This window comes from Mchenga conophoros, linkage group LG1 (assembly GCF_057382185.1).
Source record: "Mchenga conophoros isolate Kocher_MC1m ecotype Shallow Benthic linkage group LG1, M_conophoros_male_GT1.1, whole genome shotgun sequence".
Classification (NCBI taxonomy): domain Eukaryota; kingdom Metazoa; phylum Chordata; class Actinopteri; order Cichliformes; family Cichlidae; genus Mchenga; species Mchenga conophoros.
In genome coordinates this window covers 36252997-36274277 of record NC_140526.1, presented here as the reverse complement: position 1 = coordinate 36274277, position 21281 = coordinate 36252997, and the positions used below count along the sequence as shown (strand labels likewise).

Genomic DNA, 21281 nt, shown 5'->3' with positions numbered 1-21281 from the left:
TTTGCTGTATTTGTGACAATGACTGAGGTTGATAAAAGACATGGAAATCTATTATCACTGTACAAAATGTCTTTTAAATGTATTAAGTCTATCAGTGAACATGTGTCATTTTCTATTGCATTAAATTATATTTTTTTCATTATTTTGCTCTATATTGTATATTGGCCAACTTATGTTAACCAGACACTTGATTAGGTAGACCTGTTAAAGTGCTTACTAATGGAAATATCTAATTAGCCAATGATATGGCAGCAACGCAAAGTATTTAGGCATGTAGCAAGGGTCAAGACAGCCTGCTGAAGTTCAAACTGAGGATCAGAATGAGAAAGAGAGGTAACTGAGGTGTCTTTGAACGTGGTGTGCTTGTTGGTGCCATGCTCTAGTCTGAGTGGAAGGCAACAGTAATGTGATTGCAAGGTATGCAGACGAGCATCTCTGAGCAAAAAACACATTGATCCTGGAAGCAGATGGGCTACTGCAGAAGAAGCCCACACCAAGTTCTTGTCAGAAAGGGAACCTGAATATAATTTGCATGGGTTCAGCAAAATTGGAAAATAGGAGACTGGAAAAAGTTTCCTGGTCTGATGAGTCTTTAATACAAGATTTTTCATGGTGGAGTCAGAATTTGAAAACATGGATGCATTCTTCCTTGTATCAACAGTGATGGTGATGCTGTAATGGAATGGTAGCCCATCAGATGATAGTTACTTCCAGCAGGATAATGCAGCATGCCAAAAGGCTCAAATCATCTTCAACTGGTTTCTTTTTTGACTGGACTCAAACATTCTCTATGAACAACAGATTTGAATCCACCTAAGGACCTTTGGGATGTGATGGAACAGGAAATGCAGATCATTCATGTGCAGAAATCTGCAGGAACTGATGCTGTCATGTCAATATGGACCAAAATCTCTGAAGAATGTTTCCAACAACTTACTGAATCTATTCCCCAAAGACTTAAGGAAGCACTGAAGGCAAAAGGGATGTAAACTCAATATTAACAAGATGTTTTTTAATGAAGTGACCAGTGAGTGTGGATATAAATAACAAGGTAGATTCTCTACCAGCCTCCTTCCTTTTTGCTAGACCTAGCTAAATGTTCAGTGCAATACAAGAGGCTCTCATGCTTTCCTGAATGTTACCAAACTACAAAGTGTGGGGTAATTATTGTAAATGGGCTGGTTCTTACAGTATCTAGCCCTTTTCTACTCTAACTGAGCACTCAAAGTGCTTTTATACGAGGAAAATTGCTGTTGCGTTTTTCTGAAATGACAGAAAGTTAAATCAGCTCCTCTTTGAAACCATTTCACCGTAAACTTTATGAAGAAAAGAGAGAATTTATTGCAGGAATGTCTTATTACTCTGCATTTTTCTCAGCTTTGTGTACCAAATTTCCTACTGGGAAAAACAATTATACATAAAACTAAATTAAATAAATAACTTAAACATCAAAGTAAATCAAAAGTGAACACAATCTATACATCTAGCATAACAGAGAAATGTCTTCTGCTTGTACTTTTAAAATAATGGAATTTAGTACGATACAAATGACAGAACAAATTCCTTATATGCTGAATTTTTAGGTCTCAATTTGGGCCGCTGAATTTTTTGTTCCTTTTAAAATATCTGATACATGTGAAATCTTGGAATAGATCTAAATTTGTGATCCCAAACCCCCACAAAAAAAGCCAAGTGAAATAAAATAACATGGTTCAAGTCAGTATTTCCAAAACCCTTCATATGGTTTTAAAATTTTTATGATTGTTTTATAAATATGAGCTAGTGTAAAGGATCTTATCAGGAAGAGATTAATGAGTAATCTGACCCTGTTTTAAGTTGGTGTGTGTGTGTGTGTGTGTGTGTGTGTGTAGCCTTTTAATCAAACTGATATATTTTTCTTTAGATTTGAATCCAACTTTTTTAAAGAAGAGACAAAAAAGCAAACATTTACAATATAAAGGAAAAAACATATCGCTGTATGTATGTATAATTATTTGTTGAATTTAAAGCATTTTTCAACTAAAACCATCACGAAATGTACTATAGTCACGTCACAAGCTCGGGTGACTTCTTCAGAAGTGCTTTAGTGTTTTACCCAAAGATGTTCAATTTAAAAATGACACGAGGCAGGAGACTTTGCTTGAACAATCACTTCTAATAGCTGCAGTGCAGCTTAGGACACTTTGCATGAGGAAACACTTTTAAAATAATTAAATAGGTAAGAAGTGAACTGACCTAGAAAGCAAGATAACAATCTGGGGGGAAAAAATCAGATTCAGACTGTAAACTTGCCTGTAGCTTGCCTCCACCAGTGTGTGAATGTGAGAGTGAATGAATAGTGGCATTGTAAAGCGCTTTGGGTGCCTTGAAAAGCGCTATATAAATCCAATCCATTATTATTATTATTATAAACACTGTATGTTTATCATATGGTCATGTAATAAAGCAGGCTGTGAGGGTATCCTTCACTGGACGCATTAAGAGTGAGACTGAAGAACTGCAAGACCACAGCGGTTACTGATTAACAAACAAATAATTTGATCTCTAGTTGTAGTAGTGTCCCTTGCTTGTTTATTTATGGAAAGAAATTAGATAAAAATAAGAGAATCTGTGCATGTAGGCGGCCAATCTTTAAACAGGCACAGAGTGTGAAAGTTGGTTGTATTCTTCGTCACTATGGCACAAAGAAACAAGACAGGAATCATGTTTAACTGGGGTTTAACTTCAGCCGGCAAGTCACCTGACAGCTGGATGACTGCACTCACACCACACACTTCACACCTCACCAGGTTAATAAGTACTGCACTGAGGTGGAAAGAGGGGTGGTAAAAGCACAAAGCACATTAAAACCTCTCCCTTAAACTACAGAATGCAGTTGAGACAGCCCTGCCAGGTGCAGAGGTCGAGAAGGGGGTGAAGTTCATTCGGGATGTCACGTGGAATAAATTAAAAAATGATTAAACAGTTAATCAGATTAAGCCTGATATTTTTGGTAGAGATTAATCTATTTGTTGTTTAAAGACTAATCAGGTTTCATTTAGCTAGTTGCTCTTCAGCCTACAGCCTAAACACAACCAGTTTATAAGCATTTATAACAGCAGACATGATTTTTGATTGTGCTCATGGAACATCAGTTAAGGCCACACAGACAGAGTAGTGTGGATTACTACAGGGGATACCTTTTATTTACTCCTGGGGCCACAGGGCAAGAGCCTCTGTGCTGAAGTGTGAACATTCCTAGGTTGAAAAACACACAATTTACTTAAACATAAAAAAGTGAGCAGATTTTCAGGATGAGGGGCTTTTCACACAGTCTCATCAACTGACCACAAGCAAGTAAGAGAAAACTAACAGGTCGATATCAATTTGGGATAAAATCTACACTTAGCACTTGAAGACCTTCAAGTTTCGTTTTTTGAAGGAACTACGTTTTTTGTTCACTTTTGTTAAAAAACAAAACAAAAACAAAACACACACACACACACACACACACACACACACACAGAGTTTTAAAAGCACTAAATACGCCACTATCTCTGTATGCGTGTGTGGATGTCGGGTAAATCGTGGATTTTTGACGTACTAAAAGAAAAAGTGTGTTTAAACGGCTGCCCGGAGCGTCACACGGATGGAGGTGCAGATGTTCACCTCTGCATCACAGCCATGCTGACAACCGGGGTGACTAAACCCACTGGGGCGACACACCCAGCAGATGCCCATCACCTCACCTGAACCCGAACACTTTACCGTGGGGAGGGCGCCTACCTCTTTGCGGTCCTGCAGACACTCCAGCACTGCCAGGTTGTTGGTCCAGGTGTGCTTGGGACAGAGGCGGGTCAGGTCCTCCCGGCAGGCCTCCTCTTCCGACAGCTTCCAACCGGTCGCCCTTCGAGGCTGTGAGGCCCCAGCGGCTGCGGCTGCAGGTGCATCCTTCGCCGGCGGATCAGCGGGTCTCAGGACGGGCGGGTTGTGAAGCTCGGCCGGGCCGCTGGCAGCCTTCAAGCCGAGGACGGAGCCGAAACTGCAGAGGCACACGGACGACAACAGCAGCAGCAGCTGAGCGCGACTGTACGCCGCCATCTTCACAGCACTGTCAAGCTAGTCCTAATACATGACGACATCACTTCCGGTCAGCGAGGTAACGGTGAGCTTTATTTACCGAAATAAACACACAACTTCCGGTCACTTGAAAAATAAATAAATAAAGCTTTACTGTACTCCTTTAGTAACAGCGTCAGTGTACCCATTGTTTTTACATTGTTGTTTACTCTAGTAAGCAATACGACACGATGATCACGTCACATGATCTCCAGCTCTAGTTTATAGCGATTTATTTTCATTTAATAGCATCAAAAAGAATCAAAGAATCAACTAAATGTAGGAAAAATAACGCGAATAAACTTTTCAAATATAAATAATTGTCGTTTATTTACATAAGCATGTTTCCACACAAAACTATCAGCCTGAATTACTTTTTTAATGCTAGATATTCCCCCACCTTAAAAACAAAACAAACAAAAACAAAACTTGTTTCGAAGTTCCTGCTCTACCTTTTTTTGTGACAACAAATACATTATTTCTTTGGCATCCATTGTACAAGGACAATGCAAGTCCGAATTTTCAAACAATTGTTGGATATATCCCGGGAAGTGCGCACACTGTGTCTGAGGAGGATGTGCGGAGGTGCTTCAGGAAGGTGAACGCACGCAAAGCTACTGGTCCGGACGGGATTCCCGGCCGCGTCCTCAAGTCATGCGCGGCTCAGCTGGCTGGAGTGTTCACGCACATCTTCAACCTTTCCCTCTCTCAGTCTGTAGTCCCAGCCTGCTTCAAAATGGCCACCATCGTCCCTGTACCCAAATCCTCCACCATCTCCTCATTGAACGACTGGCGACCTGTAGCGCTGACCCCCATCGTAAGCAAATGCTTCGAGAAGCTGGTCAGGGACTTCATCTGCTCTGCACTACCCGACTCACTGGACCCTCTACAGTTCGCATACCGCCACAACAGGTCCACTGTTGATGCCATAGCCCTGACACTACACACTGCCCTGTCACACCTGGAGAAGAGAGACACGTATGTGAGAATGCTGTTTGTAGATTACAGCTCAGCATTCAATACCATCGCCTCTGTCAGTGCGCCCCAGGGCAGCTGTGGCTACAATGTAGCTTGCCATCGCCAGTGTGTGAATGTGTGTGTGAATGGGTGAATGACTGAATGTAGTGTAAAGCGCTTTGGGGTCCTTAGGGACTAGAAAAGCGCTATACAAATGCAGGCCATTTACCATGCCATCGTTCCCTCGAAGCTGGACAGGAAACTGCAGGATCTAGGACTGAGCAGCTCCCTCTGCAGCTGGATCCTTAGCTTCCTGTCTGACAGACGCCAAGTGGTCAGACTGGGCAGCATCACCTCATCCCCCGTCACACTGAACACTGGTGCTCCACAGGGGTGTGTACTGAGCCCTCTCCTGTACTCACTCTACACCTACGACTGCACGGCCACTAACAACTCCAACATCATTGTGAAGTTTGCGGACGACACTACAGTGGTGGGTCTTATCACTATTGGTGATGAGACGGCTTACAGGGAGGAGGTCAGCGCCCTGACCCACTGGTGTCAAGACAACCATCTCACCCTCAACGTCGCAAAAACAAAGGAGTTGATAGTGGACTTCCGGAGGTGCAGAGAAGTACACACCCCCATCACCATCAACGGCGCTGCTGTGGAGAGAGTGAGCAGCTTCCGGTTCCTTGGTGTACACCTGGCTGAGGATCTTACGTGGTCAGTACACACAAATAAAACAGTGAAGAAGGCGCAGCAGCGCCTCTTCTTTCTCAGGAGACTGAAAAGATTTGGCATGAGCCCCCGCATCCTCAGGACCTTCTATCACTGTGCCATTGAGAGCATTCTCACTGGATGCATCACCACCTGGTATGGCAACAGCACCGCCTACAACCGCAAAGCTCTCCAGCGAGTAGTGCGGTGCTCTGAACGGATAATTGGAGGTGAGCTTCCCTCCCTCCAAGACATCTACAGGAAGCGGTGCCTGAGGAAAGCGGGGAGGATCATCAAGGACTCCAGTCACCCCAGCCATAAACTGTTCAGACTACTTCCATCAGGAAGGAGGTTCTGCAGCATCCGGTCCCGTACCAGTAGACTGAGAGACAGCTTTTTCCATCAGGCCATCAGACTGCTGAACACTTCATAGACACCTCAGCTTCACTACTGGAACTTTAACATTATGCACTCCATACTGTACAGTAATGCCACTGTTTTGTACATGTCTCACTCTGTATATTTTATTTTATATATTTTATTTATTGTTTACTCTATTTAATTTGTAAAATATGTGCACACACACACACACACACACACACACACACACACGTAGAAAAATATTTAGTATACACATCCAGAAATGCATATACTATTATATATTGTACATATATTTATTAGTTTCAGATGTAGCCATTCTTGTATTTTGCTTGTTTACATTATTGTATTTTGCACAACTCTGTTGCTTGTGAAGCTCGCACACAAGAATTTCACTCACATGTGCTGTACCAATGTACCTGCACATGTGATGTGACAATAAAAGTGATTTGATTTGATTTGATTTGGAAAGTGTGTGTGTGTGTGTGTGTGTGTGTGTGTGTGTGTGTGTTTTCTCTCCCTCCCATGATGCTCTCAGTGATTGTAAGCTTTTATTTTGAAGTTATTGTCACACCGTTTCAAATCATTGCATTCAGTACAAGATATAGTAAGAAAGTATCTATATTCACAGCCAGACATTGTCAGCATTTTTGATTTATTGTGCCCATGTACAGATACAGATGTAATTGTTAATTCTAAACTGTGGAATAGTTGACTGCTTACTGAGATTATTAAGTTCTACTGAAACTTTAAAAATGCCTCAAAGCCTGTTTTGGTTTCCTTTGTTTTTTTTTGTATCGTATAGTGAAAGTGACTTGTCTCTCTGTATGGATAACCATATTTTCTTGCTTGTGTTTAAGCTTTTAATTTGAAATGTAATGTGTATTTCCCTTTTTTCCAATTAAAGTCAAACATTGCCTTGCAGAAAACCTTTATAATCGCTGTATGCTGAGCAATCACAATTTAATTCACCTTCATTACAAAATGTATAATGCCAACACGTTCTGGGATTAGGACTAAAGCTTCAAACTTTTTTATGTTGAACTTTTCGTGGCAGTTCAAAGTGATTTTACCTAAAACATGAAAGACCTTAAAAAAAGGATCCCAAGGCAGGATTGAAAAGATACCTTTCAGTGGGATTTAACAGGGGAAAAAATCAAAAGAATGGAAGCCAAACATGAGTTGAAATAAAAAGAAATGGATAAAACTAGAAAATAAAGGTTACAAAAATGAAATAATGATCTGATTCAGGTCATTTAAATGCGAAGGCAATGAGAAAAGTTTGATCTGTGATTATAAGTACTGAGGAAGTTTGTTCCTATAATGTGATATAAAAGATGTATAAATATATCACATAATGGCTCTGTGAAATGAACACAGATTTGGCAATATTAGTCAGATCAACATATTTAAATTTGGTATAAATATTAGTCATCATCAGAGATCATAAAGTGTAAAATATTCCCATGACCATTAGGGATATTGATGTGGAGATTCATTTTCTAAGGATGTCACAGCTCAGAGAAATGAAAGATACTCAGGTTAGACAGCCAACAGTGCAGGTATAGTATTAAAGCATTAACTAAATACTTATTGGAAATCAGTAATAACTTTGATATCAACTGTTTAAGTCATTAATGATATACTGTGTGAGTTTTTGCTCCTTTCTTCCTGTCTGTGCTCCAACAGGAGAGTGCGATGGCCAGGCTTCATTAAACATGAATTTGAATATTTTACTCAAATAGCCTCTGAAGTCATCAGATCATGTGATGGATGTGCAGCTGGCAACCTTGTGATGCTGTTATGTCCATTTGGACACAAATCTCTCCAGAATGTGTCCAGCACCTTGTTGAATCTCTGCCACGAATAATTAAAGCAGTTCTGAAGGCAAAAAGGGGCTCAGACTCAGTGCTAGATAGGTGTACAGTGGGCAGTGAGTATATGTTTCCTTGAAAATTTATTTGAGGATTCAGTTTGGCTGTTCAGTAAAGGAAGCACCTCTTTATTGTAAACAAATCAAGGGAAAGGAAAGCACTAGCAGTAATGTGTTATTTAAGCACAGTGCATTTACAAACTCACCTGATCAAAACGGCCTGACTGTGTTTGATAGTCATCTTCTGCCATCTTCTCCTCCCTCTCTCAGAGCTTGGTGCTGCAAGTTGGCCAAGAAATGCTGGAAGAGGAAGCCCGAGAAGCTGAGAGGGAGAAAATGCAGTACTTGGAAGAGAATTGCACAGCCCTTTTCATTCCTGGCAGTATGCAGGATCTCCAGGTAAACCTACGGCACCTGGAGAATTTGTTCATGACTGATGATTAACTTAGCAGGCTTTTTGTTCACCTATGGAAGCTGTAGTTTGGTTTTAGAGGAGAAAGTATTTGTTCTGGTGCACTTGCCTTTAACATCCATAACATCACCGGAAAATGAAAGTGTGCAAGCTCTACTCTTCCTCTGTATCCATCCCCTACCCAGCAACTATAGAAAGTTGGAGATGATAGAAAACTTGCTTTGTAAGAAAAATGTTCAGGATAGTACACTGCTGTTAAGTGTGTTGTGTTTATGATTGAAAAAACAGACAAACAAATAAACTTTCTCACTCCTTCTATCTATCATAACTCCAGGAGCTGTGTTGCAAACTTCACAAGCAGATTGATTTGGTGGATGAGGAGCGATACAACATGGAGGTCAAAGTGGCAAAATCCAACAAGGTGTTGTATTCAGAAGCTTCTTCTGCCATTATAAAGTTATACAGTTATACAGTATAATTATTATACAGTATATATATATACTGTATGTATATATAATTATACAGTTATAACACCTCCCGATGTAAGGTTTATGCCACAGCTCCCCTAAAGTAACAGTATATGTAATTGCCAAAATCATTTTTCATTTTTTCTGTATTGGCAAGATCTTTAATCAAAGTGACATTTTTTTAGTTTAAAAATAATTTTTTAAAAATTTATTCTAATTTATTCTAAAATGTTTGTTGTTGTTATTACCAAAACACATATGTCTGAACAACAGTGTTCTATGTCAGGTTGATGACCTTAAGTTGAAGATTCAGTATCTGAATGGGAGGTTTAAGAAGCCAGTCCTGAAAAAGGTGCGGATGTCAGCCGATGCCATGCTGGCTGGCCTGCTGGGCTCCAAACATAAAGTGTCCATGGACCTGAGAGCCAGCCTTAAGCAGGTTAAGAAGGAAGTGAAGGACGAGGTAGGTGCTTTTGATGTTATATTAGGCAGATGGAGCACATAGTAGCATCCTTCACTGAAAAAAATTAGTAAGATCAGAACGCAACATGAAAGGCTTCACTTTTTGTTACTGCTTTCCTTTGAATGTGTTTCTTAGGAGAAGCAAACGGGCGACTGGGGTAAAAAAAATCAAAGACAAAACTGGCATGGGTGGAAGAAAAAAGATGTTCGATACAGAGCCTTAAATGTCAGCATGTTTTTTCTGCAGTTCACCACTGCCAAGATTTGCCAGAAGTCCCTTTTTTAAATAAATAAAAAAGAATAAATCCAGTGGTGTTCTGATGTATTTAATGAATGTAATTTGACAAATGCAAACAGGCTGATAAAGAGCACAGGCTGTGAATGTTCCGCATGCGTATAAATCGAGGTGAACTCGTTTTATGAATTCCAAGAGCAAGAAATGAGACAGAAGTGTTGAAAAGCAGCTGAAAAAATGTTTTCTAAATCCGTCCAGCTCATTATTAATAAAGTTTTTTTTTTTTTTTTGGTAGGGTTGTCGGTCACGTGAGAATACGCGACGTCACGAAAACCCTGTGATACACTGGTTGTGGAAGTAAATCAGTACTGGCAACAGAGGGCTGCTTTCTTTCTAATATTTCCAGATAAATACCTGTAAATAGAGCAAAACCAACCGCTTTAAGACGCTGAATTACCCTTCCTCAGAACCAAAATGACAGCGGCGGTGTTTTTCGGCTGCACCTTTATCGCCTTCGGCCCAGCCATCGCGTTGTTCCTGTTTACCATTGCCCGGGAGCCGCTGAGAGTCATTTTCCTCATAGCAGGGTGAGAGTTAAACATTCACTGGTCATAACGGACGGCAATTGACTTAAATATATAATAATTTGGTAATTACAGATGCTACTGCCACGTTATATTGAATAAATCCCAACCTTTAGACAGTGTTAGCTTACTAGCTAACCGATCGTTTCGTTTCTTAGCTGATGTGCTATCATTAGCTTCTATTCTCTGGTATTATGGTCTTACACTTTGCTGGTTTTTTTCTTTAGCCATACGTCACCACATTCCGATTTACACAGCTTCATAAATACACCGACCTTTTAAAGTTTTAAAGCCCCAGCAATGCCTGATATTAGCCACCCAAAGATAGGAAAGAGCTAGCTTAATGAGAGCCTGAGGGACTTTTATTAGTTTTGTTTCTTATGGATCTTGCAGATATTGGAGGATGCTGACGACTTATGTCAGTAAAAGGTGGCTGTATACACACACGTAGTTAGTTAGCACTATGGTGGATTGGCTTTTGAAATAATTCATTGCTATTGTAGTGTTATAGGGTTCAGATACGGTCTTGACCTAAGTGAGATATAAGCTTGTGATCATAATTGTGGTTGTTGATTGATAACATACATCTTACCGGTTAATTTGTAAAAGTGCCGTGACGTTACGTTTGTGTTCGTTGACACTTTGTCTCCTTGTTATGGTCAATTAATTCTTGCTATTTGAAGTAAAAGTAACTAAATAGTCCTCTGGTATCTCAAGATAATCCTGATTGTGCTATCACTTCGGTGCTGCTCCTCAGTTCCTCCTCAGTCTGGAAGTATTTTTTTCTTAACCCTCCCTTTACTTTCATTTAATTGGCTGACCCTCGCAAATAGAACTGTTGAAAAAATAAAGGAGTCAGGCTTCTGGGCTCACAGCAATGCTGGAATTGCTGTGAGCCCAGAAGCTTTGAGATAGCAGTGTGGGTAATATCTGTTTTCTTTGTTCTCATTCTTTCAGGGCATTTTTCTGGCTGGTGTCGCTGCTGTTCTCCTCCCTGGTGTGGTTCATCTCGGTTCAGATCAGTAATAAAGAGAGCGCGGCTCAGCAGAAAGGCCTGCTCATCTTTGGCGTGGTGCTGTCTGTGCTCTTGCAGGAAACCTTCCGCTTCGCTTACTACAAGCTACTAAAGTAAGTGGCCGCCACCATGTTTAACTGTTTTATACTTTATATAGTGTGACTCCAGAGAACTGTTTCTTACTAGAAGAGCTGAAAGCCCATACTTCAACTTCCTCAACACGTATTCACTATTTATTATTTATTTAACTAAGAAATATTAAAGCATGACCTCTGAATTCTGCACTGTATCGTTGTTGTCCCTTGATGAGTGTCTGTCTCAGTTGTCTCAGTTTCACACTCTTCAGTGTGAACTTGTACAATTTTCATTGTTCATCTCAGATCATCTTCCACTAAATGACATACTTTCATAACTGACATATTTTCTATTCATGTTCTGTAGCACACAGTGAGACTCAGAACCAAAACTCTGTGTGTGTGTTTTCCTGCAGGAAAGCAAATGAAGGCCTCCTCACTCTCAGCCAGGAGGAGACCATGCCCATCTCCATCCGACAGCTGGCCTATGGTACACTTAGTCTGCACATCATCTTCTGTGCTTCATATCACCTACTGGTAGCATATTCATTCACCCACGATTCTGCCAGAAGACAGAACATTGAGCACTGGTTACCTCTTTACAGCTTTATCATTGTTTGTTTTTGGTTTTAAAACTCACTTTTGTACTATTCTGTAAAAAATTTTTTTAAATATACAAGAAACATTAGCATAAAAATGGCAAATGCACTGTATGGACAAAAGCACTGGACCACATGCATATTATAGCTATAGGAGCTGCTCAGCCATATAGACCCATACCTTGAAGCTTCCAGCACAGTGTTTGTGCTGATGTCAATATCAGTGGTTTTAATGGGGAGGATTGGAGCTCTGCAATGCCACTTAGTGATCATAAAATATCTATGGGGAAATTTCACAAACAGACTATTTACAATGATCATATTCTACTACATTGCTACACTCTAGTTCAGTGAGCTCTTTAGAGTGACCCCTTGTTTCACAAACATTTGTAAAGCGAGACTTCATGGAAAGATGCTTGATTTTACACACCTGTATTCAGATGTTAAGAGGTGTGGATCGAAACCTTTGGCCGTATATCATATGAGCACAAACTGTGAAAGTGCTCATTCTTCCCCACTAGGCTCTAACAAAAGATGCTATCAAGTAGCATCAATACATTTCTAAAGAAATTGTTAAAAATGAACATCTAGCACACTTTGGACATGATCTCTTATATGCAGGTTGTTTAAATTTGCTTGCGGTTTACAGTAAACAGTATTTTCTGTACAGTGGGGCTGTGTGATATGACCAAAATCTCATATCCCGATATAAGAATTCCATCGTCCTGATAACGATATAAATCACAAAAATGTAACATTTTCTGTAAATTCTGTGAATCTCGGGCAGCTCGACTTGCGGGAAGTGTTTCCAGCTGCGCGTCATGTAGCTGGAGTCGAGTGTTTTAACCGATGCATGAAACTATACATTTTTAGACATAAGTTGTAACGGCCGCCGTTTTCTTTGTATTTATTACACGGCGTGCTGCGGGGAAAAGCCTGTTCTAACGTTTGAGTCTAAGGTCTATTTTTTAGCACCTGGCGGCTCTTTTTTACTTCTCATCCATAAATAATCTGCTCTTTCACATGATTCAGTTTATTTTGAAAAGTCTCAACAGGATCTCGAGCTTTATTGTAAAAGGTTTATGTGAAACATAAACAAGCGGACACGCGATGGTGCTACCGTCGTTGTTGCTAACGACAAAGCATTAAAACAGGCGCTTGTCCGTGCGTAGTGTGGTTATATTAAATATAAGAGAAAGAGAGAACTTTAAGAAATGAATATAGCCACAACAGTGACCATCAAAACAATGAAAAAAATATTGCCGTAAACATTTTATTAGGCGACACCATGAAACAAACGATAGCGTAAAATCAAACGATAGACGATATCGAACAGCCCTAGTGGTCCCTAGCTATAATGCGGTACGCTGTTTCGTGGATTTTCTTTGGTGCAATTTTGCAGTTTTTTTTTAAGCAGCACATTGTGTTCTGCATCCTGATTGGCCGTAGACCATTGTCAATCAATCTCCTCTGTGCTGTGTCTCCTGTACAGTACAGAATGTCTGCAGCTTGTCGAATTTACATAAATCTTTGATCGCTTGCAGTGTGACTCTGAAGTACTGTACTGTATGTTTGTAAATTTTCTCCCCAACAAACACAACAATGTTAATGAAACGTTTTACACCGTCAAAGGCACCTGTGGTAGCACCCAAAAGGCAGAGGAAGATGGTAACCATAGCACAAAAAGTTGGACTTCTGGACATGCTAAGGGAAGATAGAAGTTACCATATTTTTCGGACCATAAGGCACACTGCATTATGAGGTGCATTAAGTAAAACAAAACAGTCAGATAAGTCAAACTTTACTCAAGTCATTCTTCCACCATTGATTCATTAATGTTGAATTCTCTGGCAGCTGCTCTATTCCCATGTTCTGGACCTGAAACAGGGTTTGATCTTTGGTTTCATTCTACAATACTGGACTTATTTTTCTATGAAGGTTTGAATTTTGAGGGTGTTTAAACAAGAGAGAAAAATGTTCATGCCTGTCTGAGAAAACTGTCTAAAGTGTCTAGTGAGGAGTGTTACAGCCTTAAAACATCTATAATAATTGTGAAAAAAATGAAATTGGCTACTTTGTGGACTTCACCTATCGCGGGTTATTTTTACAATGTAATTCCTGTGATAAGGGACCATTCAATTCAATTCAATTCAATTTTATTTATATAGCGCCAAATCACAACATAAGTCGCCTCAAGGCCATTCATCTTGCATAGTGCCGAATTTGCTTTGGGATTAGCATCGCACAGTCTTTCTTATGTCTCAGCTGTCTTCTCATTCTTTTGTCTCAGTTTCAGGTCTCGGCTTCGGCTTCATGAGCGGAGCGTTCTCTGTGGTGAACATCCTGGCTGACTCAGCAGGGCCGGGGACTGTGGGGATCCATGGAGACTCGCAGCACTACTTCCTGTCCTCAGGTAACAATTAGCATGTACTTGTTTTTTGTTTGTTGTTTATTTTATTGTCAAAAACCTTTACGTTTCTGCCGTTGAGCGAGTCCATAGATTCGTAAAACCTTTTTCTTTCTTGCGTTCTCTTCACACACACACACACACACACACACACACACACACACACACACACACACACACACACACACACAGTCATTCACCAGATGAACTACTTCCACTGCTGGAACCAGAGTCCAGACGGGGAGATTCTTATTCTACTTTGGAGTATAAATGATTGTGTCTTTGTTTTTGTTTTTTCTTTCACTTTTGAGCCAGTTGCCACAAAAAAACTATGTATTTCAGAGTTTTGGACTTCTAGCTGAAACAATACAGAGCACAGAATAAATGTATTATGTTCTATTGTGTGGTCTTATTAAAAAGCATTCTGGGAAATGTTGCATTAAAACTAATCGCCGTTAAAAGTGTAACTATATTAGATTTATATGTAGAACATGATTTGTTAAAATTGCACGTCTCTTTCAGCCTTCATGACGATGGCCATCATCCTGCTTCACATGTTTTGGGGCGTTGTTTTCTTTGATGCTTGTGAGAAGCAGCGCTGGTGGGCGGTGGCAGCCGTTGTCATCAGTCACCTCTTGGTCTCCTGTCTGGTGAGTGTGGTTTGTACGGAATGTGGACTTGAGTCTATGTGAAGGCAGGAAAAAACACTAACAAGAGCTCACAGTCAAAAACTATGCAAGGAAAGTATTTTTATGTCTTAAATGTCTTGAGTCAGTTTTCTTTTTTTTTTTTAAATCAAACCTCTCAAGCCTCATAAATCTTCTCTTTTTATTTTATTATAGTATATTATAGTATCTTATAGTAAATAAGAGTCATGTTTTCGGGGCACACGACGGTGCTCGGACAAACGGCCATTTAACAACATCAACTTGGCGACTCAGATTTGTAATGAAAGTCTCTCTTGCTCTCTCTTTATATGCCTGCAATTAGTTACTTTAAAGAATTGAGATAAAATACTAAACAGTGTCCACTGATGTTTTTTTATCTCGTCTTCTACCGCAGACCTTCCAGAACCCTGAGTACGTCGCAAGCCTTGTTCCCACCTACGTCATCCTGTTCCTAATGGGTGTCTGGGCGTTCTACTCCGCCGGCGGCTCGCTCAAGAACCTCAAACTCTGCCTCACCTGCAAAGACAAGGACTTGCTTCTTGCCAACCACAGGCCTAGATAACGCAGCACACCTAGCAGTGTGCAGGACTCTTTATACAAGGATCACAGAGATCCCACACAAACACACACACACATTGGACACAGTGAGGAAGGAGTGTTAACCCTGTTAAATCTGCTATTTGATTTGAGACTTTCATCATCTTAAGCGTTAAAACATTTAAAAGGTTTTGTGGGAACAAAGATGGGAGATCGTTTTGATTCCAGTCCAGCTTGGAAAAGGTTTTTATTCAACAGTATAACATATCCATTTTGGCTAACTGTGTGCCCTTTTTGTGGTCTGCACTGTAAGAAAAAACAAACCCACAGAAGATACTTTAGATTGGGGGCTTAAAGCAGCAGCACTCTTTATACATACTCTCAGATGCTTCAAATCTTTCCTAGTGTTTTATTATTTCTAAAGAAAATGTGTATATAATTATGCATTTTTGAATTCCCTAATGTGTAAATATTAAAACCTTTCTTCAAGGTGCGATATGCTGTCTGTGGTCTGAATATGAACCTGCGTTTGATTCTAAATGCACTTGCTAATGATTACTAATTGTTTGTAATCAGTCATCAGTCAGTCAGTAATCTTGACGTAATAGACCCTTGAGCAAATAGAAAGTAGAGAATCTAAATCAAACAAAATAGTTTCTTTTGTTGTTTGTCCTTGTGTGTTTTGGTTGTTCTTATGAGTGCAAGGATTTAGGATAAAGAATTATTTACAAACATTTTGTTTCTGTGCCTGATTTTGTTTTTGATCATCTTTTGTATTTGTAGATTCTGTCTGCTGTGTCTCCCAAGGATGGGAGGTACATTAGAGATGTAAATTGTATCCATGTTTGCATTGAGTTCATTACTTTTCTGCCTTGTTTTGGCACTTTGCTACATGACAAAATGTGATTTGGTGTAGTCTTATAGGTGGAGATGAGCCTGTTAGCTGGTCAGTTGGTACACCAGGCTGAAACTGATACAACAATCCTGCAATAACTCTTACCTTCATGATGTCATGCTGTTTAATCCTACTGTAATTCAAAGAGAAGTGTTTCTTTTGTGAGTTATATCCAAGAAATGGGGAAAGAAATTATTGTGTGCTCACTTTCAGTTTTTACTTCATATTGTAAAACACATTCAGCTCTCCCTCTGCATTAAGTTAACTTTAAATTTCTTGTTTATTTCTAGAAGGTTGCATTTCCTTTTATCACCATTGTTGGATAGGTTTTAAGTGTGTACAATACTTCAATGACTAAAGGAATAATAATAAAAAATGATATTCCTGTCATTCTTTATATCAATTGATTAATTAAGCTATTGTTTTTTTAACAGGTGTTTTACAGGTGCCCATGATTATTCACTAGTGACTGTGTAAAATATATTTAAAATTGTCTGATTAGTATAAAAATAAACTAAAGATTTTCAGTTTTCCTTTACTGCCAACTCCAAAAACCAAGCACATGTTCACACCAAAGATTTCTGCTTAAATAGGATATTTTATGACAAATTTCTCCTCTTTGTTTCTTTTCTTTCACTCTACTAGAGCAACTTTGCATGATACCAATTTCTGTACTTCATCTACTGTCTGAAACAAGGATTTTGGCTCCTCCCCCTTGCGTTAACCCAGCTTCCCACCCCCCCTCCCCCCTGATTGGTTACTCATATTAAACAGACAGTTTGAGCCAATGAGGCTTTTGTGATCACAGCCAGAGCTCTGACATCACACAGAGCCAAGAGCAGAAATAAATTGTCTGAAACTAAACTTGTGCAGTGGTTTAGACTACTTATATATACAGTCATTTAAAGATTTCAAACTTTGGTTCTGTTTCGCAGGAGAATCTGGTGGGAAATACCACTTGAAAACAGCATTCAAAGTAATGAACATTAACATGTATAATAACATCAGAGGGTGTTTAACTAGCCTTGTTTGGTCAAAAATAATCAAAAAGTAATAAGAAAGACCAGACAGCAGCCATTTTCTTTTAAGTTTATACAGAAACAGTAGGTCAGTTCATTGGACCTTTAATGAGAAGTCTACAGGAGACAAAGCAGGCGCCAGGTTTCCGATATAGTGCATGTCTGTGCGTGTGTGAGCGAGTGAATGTGAGAGGGATGAAGCAAAAAGCCTTTCTTGCTTCAGATGCTTCAGTTTGCTTGTTTGTAAAGATGAGGAGCTGTTAAAGTGGGTATGTTCATGTCATTAAAAGGACTAATCACAAAAGAAAAATGATAAATCACCTTTTAATGTTTCACCCTAAAACATTCCTCCATTCTGCCACTCCTGCGCTCCTCAGGTAATGTTTCCATTTATGAAAGCAGACACCTCCAGGCTGGGCTACACAAAGCTCACCGGGGTCTCAGAGGGTTTTGGTCAGTCAAAGGCCTTTTAAAAAAAAAAAAGTTAGACAACAGACAGACAGATTCAGGAAGCGTTTCCTCTGCCGAAAAGGCAACTTTCAAATGCAAATATGAGCCTGTGCAGCCAGTGACACCGGGGTCACCTCAACAATATCAAAAGTCTCACTCCTGAGGCTTTTGTGTCCCGCTGGATGTTCGAGGGTCAGGTGTCCAGCCAAAGATGAACTACTTCCACTGCTGGAACCAGAGTCCAGACAGGGAGATTCTTATTTTACTTTGGAGAATAAATGATTGTGTGTGTGTGTTTGTTTTTTTTCTTTCACTTTTGAGCCAGCTGCCACAAACAAATTGTATGTCTTTCAGAGTTTTGGACTTCTAGCTGAAACAATACAGAGCACAGCCTAAATGTATTATGTCCATGTATTATGTGTGGTGTTATTAAAAGGCATTATGGGAAATGTTGCATTAAAACTAATCGCCGTTAAAAGTGTAACTATATTAGATTTATATGTAGAACATGATTTGTTAAAATTGCACGTCTCTTTCAGCCTTTATGACAATGGCCATCATCCTGCTTCACATGTTCTGGGACGTTGTTTTCTTTGATGCCTGTGAGAAGCAGCGCTGGTGGGCGGTGGCAGCCATTGTCATCAGTCACTTCTTGGGCTACCCTGTCTGGTGAGTGTGGTTTGTACAGAATGTGGACTTGGGTCTGTGTGAAGGCAGGAAAAAACCACTAGCTCACAGTCAAACAACAATGCAACGAAAGTATTTTTTATGTCTCATATGTCTGAGTCAGTTTTCTTTTTTTAAATCAAACCTCTCAAGCCTCATAAATGTTCTCTTTTTATTTTATTTTATATGTATGTTTATATAAATATGTTTTCGGGGCACGCAGCGCTACTTGGACAAACGACCATTTAACAACATCAACTTGGCGACTCAGATTTGTAATGAAAATCTCTCTTGCTCTCTTTTTATAGGCCTACAATTAGTTACTTTAAAGAATTGAAATCAAATGCTAAACAGTATGCGCTGCTGTTTGTACCTCGTCTTCTACCGCAGACCTTCCAGAACCTCGCAAGCCTCGTTCCCACCTACGTCATCCTGTTCCTAATGAGAGAGGGTTTTGCTTCACAAAGCACACTTTCCCGGCAAATGTTGCTCATTTAAATGTTTTAAAACATAACTGAACCCAGATACTACTTTCATCACAATGCAGCATTGCATATTACATATTTAAGAATAAGCATATTACTTATCCATTTATCTAGTTTGCAAAGTTTTCCTTCTTACCAGCAGGTGGCAGTAGAGAAAAAAATAGGTGAGTTCTTTAAAAAAGAGCTAAGTTGATTTCTTGTAAATGTGATGCAAATTGAAAACGTGGTCACAGATCTAATTTAATGCTAGTATATGTCATTTCGTGGATTCTGGATATGCGCATATATTTGTACATTTCTTTTCCCCAGTGCTTTATTTTTCTTGAGTAGACAATGATTTAAGGCTGCCAATTAATTATTGTCAACATTGCCCATTTACTGTTAACCTTGCTGGGTCTGATTTTATGTTGTCTGTAGTATTTGTCTTCAAACTCAGACTGTGGACAAGTCTGTCTGATATCAGGTGACTTTTTAAATCTTTTGTTTGGAGAAGTAGCCCGTTTCAGTGCATGTCAACTGTTCCTCTCAGGGATAAAATTCCCAGTTCCTCTCTGGTAACCAACCTGACTGACTTAATCTGTGATATGGGAGTTATTATATGTATCACAAAAATCTCTCTCACACAAAAAAAATGTACACTGTAAAACCTTCATATATATTGACACACCACATTCAGTTGATTGTTTTAGAGTACTGTGCAGAAGTAACAAATAAACAGGAAAAAAATCGGGGTGGCTGTGGCTCAGGTGGTAGAGCAGATCAGCTACTGATTGGAAGGTTCACAGCAAATTCAAAAGTGTTAAATGTTTTGGTGTTAATAGTCTTCTTGCAAAAGTAGAGTTAATTTTACTCTAAGCAGAGTCACATTCTTTTAATGTAACTCTGAGGTGTAAAATGATAGTAGTTAAAATCGAGTGTTAAAAATGAGTGTTTCTATGTCAAATCTGGAGGTGTTACAATGGAAACATTAACTCTTGACCTCTTAACTCTGAACTCCTACAGGGGCTATGACACCAACAGAGTAAATTCACAGACTCCGCCCCCAGCACGGCTCCAATCGAAGCTGAAGTGAAGCCGTTTCAGAACATTTTGCTCTACATATTTGAGTTGTTTGCCATGCTTGGTAAGTCATTTTTTCAAAGATTGTTTCAATTATTATTATTAGCTTTTACTTCTGTGGCTCTTTGGAGTTGAGACAAAGCTGTGTGAAAGGCATTAGCCATGTTGCTCGCTGATAGCATAATATTCTGTTTTAGCTAGCTGAAAGGTATTGTTTGCGGGCAAATACCACAGCCTTGAAAAAAAGCTTGCATGTGAATTTTCAGTCAAACTTTTGGTCAAATACACCTAAAACAATGTCTAGAATGTGAAATGTTGGTATAATGGTGCTACTTGAAGCCTGAAAACGATCGCCCATAAAAACAAACAAACGAGCAAAAAGCAGTAGCAGGCGTCCTGACTGGGTTCTACGTTAGCATAGATCCCTCCAGAGTTTTGTGCACACGGTTTAGGTAAAAATGAAAAAGGTTGCGGTTTTACATTTAGTTCAGTATTACCTGTTGCCTGTGTCCTTGTCTTTTGGGAAAATACTTTACACAAGTAATGACTCAAAGAGGATTCCTTTTTTTTTTTTTTTTTTTACTGTGCTGCAATTGTTTACTGGATTATTTGTGCCATTAATTAGTGTCAACAAATTTTTATTCAATCTCCGCACAGGATATGCTTGTGAAGATGGAATATGGGGGAGAGCAGAAGTGCGCTGAAGTTCCACAAAGTGATGAATGAAGGACATGCATATTGTATTGAAGAAATAAGTGATGAGAATGCTGTTATTTGCATTTACCATGTCAGACCTTTTGATAAACAAAATTCTAATGAAAGTGAGAACATGTACACTGTTACATCTTTCAGATAATGTTTTGAAATTGTGGTGCACAGTTCAGAATAAATGTTTTTCAAAAACCATTGCGTCTTTTTAGTAAATGTTTATTTCCAAAAGAAATGTCTAGAAGTTCAGAACAGTAAAATTCCCGCTTTTTAGAATGAATTAGAAGATAACTCTTACGTAGTTAAACTAAAATACTCTTTGAGAGTTAATATATAAACTCTTAACACCAAGTGTTAAATTATCAACTCCAGACAGATTTGGTGTTTAACACTAAATCAGAGTTAACGTACCAACTCTCCAAAAAGAGTTAAATTAACACTCTCTGGTGTGGACCCATATAGACACTTTAATAGTGTTGAAATCAAATCCGACAGTGTTAATTTGGACATGCT

At 39.3% G+C, this 21281-nt stretch overlaps 2 protein-coding genes and 1 pseudogene across 3 annotated transcripts in view; 2 read left to right on the top strand and 1 right to left on the bottom strand.

Annotated features, from left to right (window-relative positions):
- The window catches only part of LOC146583725 (Golgi apparatus protein 1-like), a 28413-nt gene extending 24306 nt beyond the window's left edge, over positions 1 to 4107 (bottom strand). For both annotated transcript variants that reach the window (XM_085276341.1, XM_085276349.1), the window contains exon 1: positions 3766 to 4107. In XM_085276341.1, coding sequence (XP_085132467.1) covers positions 3766 to 4080 — 315 coding nt within the window. In that variant the 5' untranslated portion in view covers positions 4081 to 4107. The remainder of the gene's footprint in view (positions 1 to 3765) is intronic.
- Positions 4108 to 7661: 3554 nt separating this feature from the next.
- LOC146583724 (troponin I, fast skeletal muscle-like) lies at positions 7662 to 9591 on the top strand (annotated as a pseudogene).
- Positions 9592 to 9898: 307 nt separating this feature from the next.
- Positions 9899 to 16771, top strand: aph1b (aph-1B gamma-secretase subunit). The gene is made up of 6 exons (XM_085276328.1): positions 9899 to 10189; positions 11144 to 11314; positions 11692 to 11765; positions 14165 to 14287; positions 14804 to 14931; positions 15344 to 16771. Exons 1-6 carry the CDS (start codon positions 10077 to 10079, stop codon positions 15509 to 15511), a joined length of 777 nt encoding a protein of 258 aa, XP_085132454.1. The 5' UTR covers positions 9899 to 10076; the 3' UTR covers positions 15512 to 16771.
- Positions 16772 to 21281: the final 4510 nt, after the last annotated feature.

Coding starts and splice junctions, on each gene's coding strand:
- aph1b (XM_085276328.1), top strand. CDS start 10,077: ATGACAGCGGCGGTGTTTTTCGGCTGCACCTTTATCGCCTTCGGCCCA. Junction 10,190..11,143: donor GTCATTTTCCTCATAGCAGG/GTGAGAGTTAAA, acceptor TCATTCTTTCAG/GGCATTTTTCTGGCTGGTGT. Junction 14,288..14,803: donor GCACTACTTCCTGTCCTCAG/GTAACAATTAGC, acceptor CGTCTCTTTCAG/CCTTCATGACGATGGCCATC.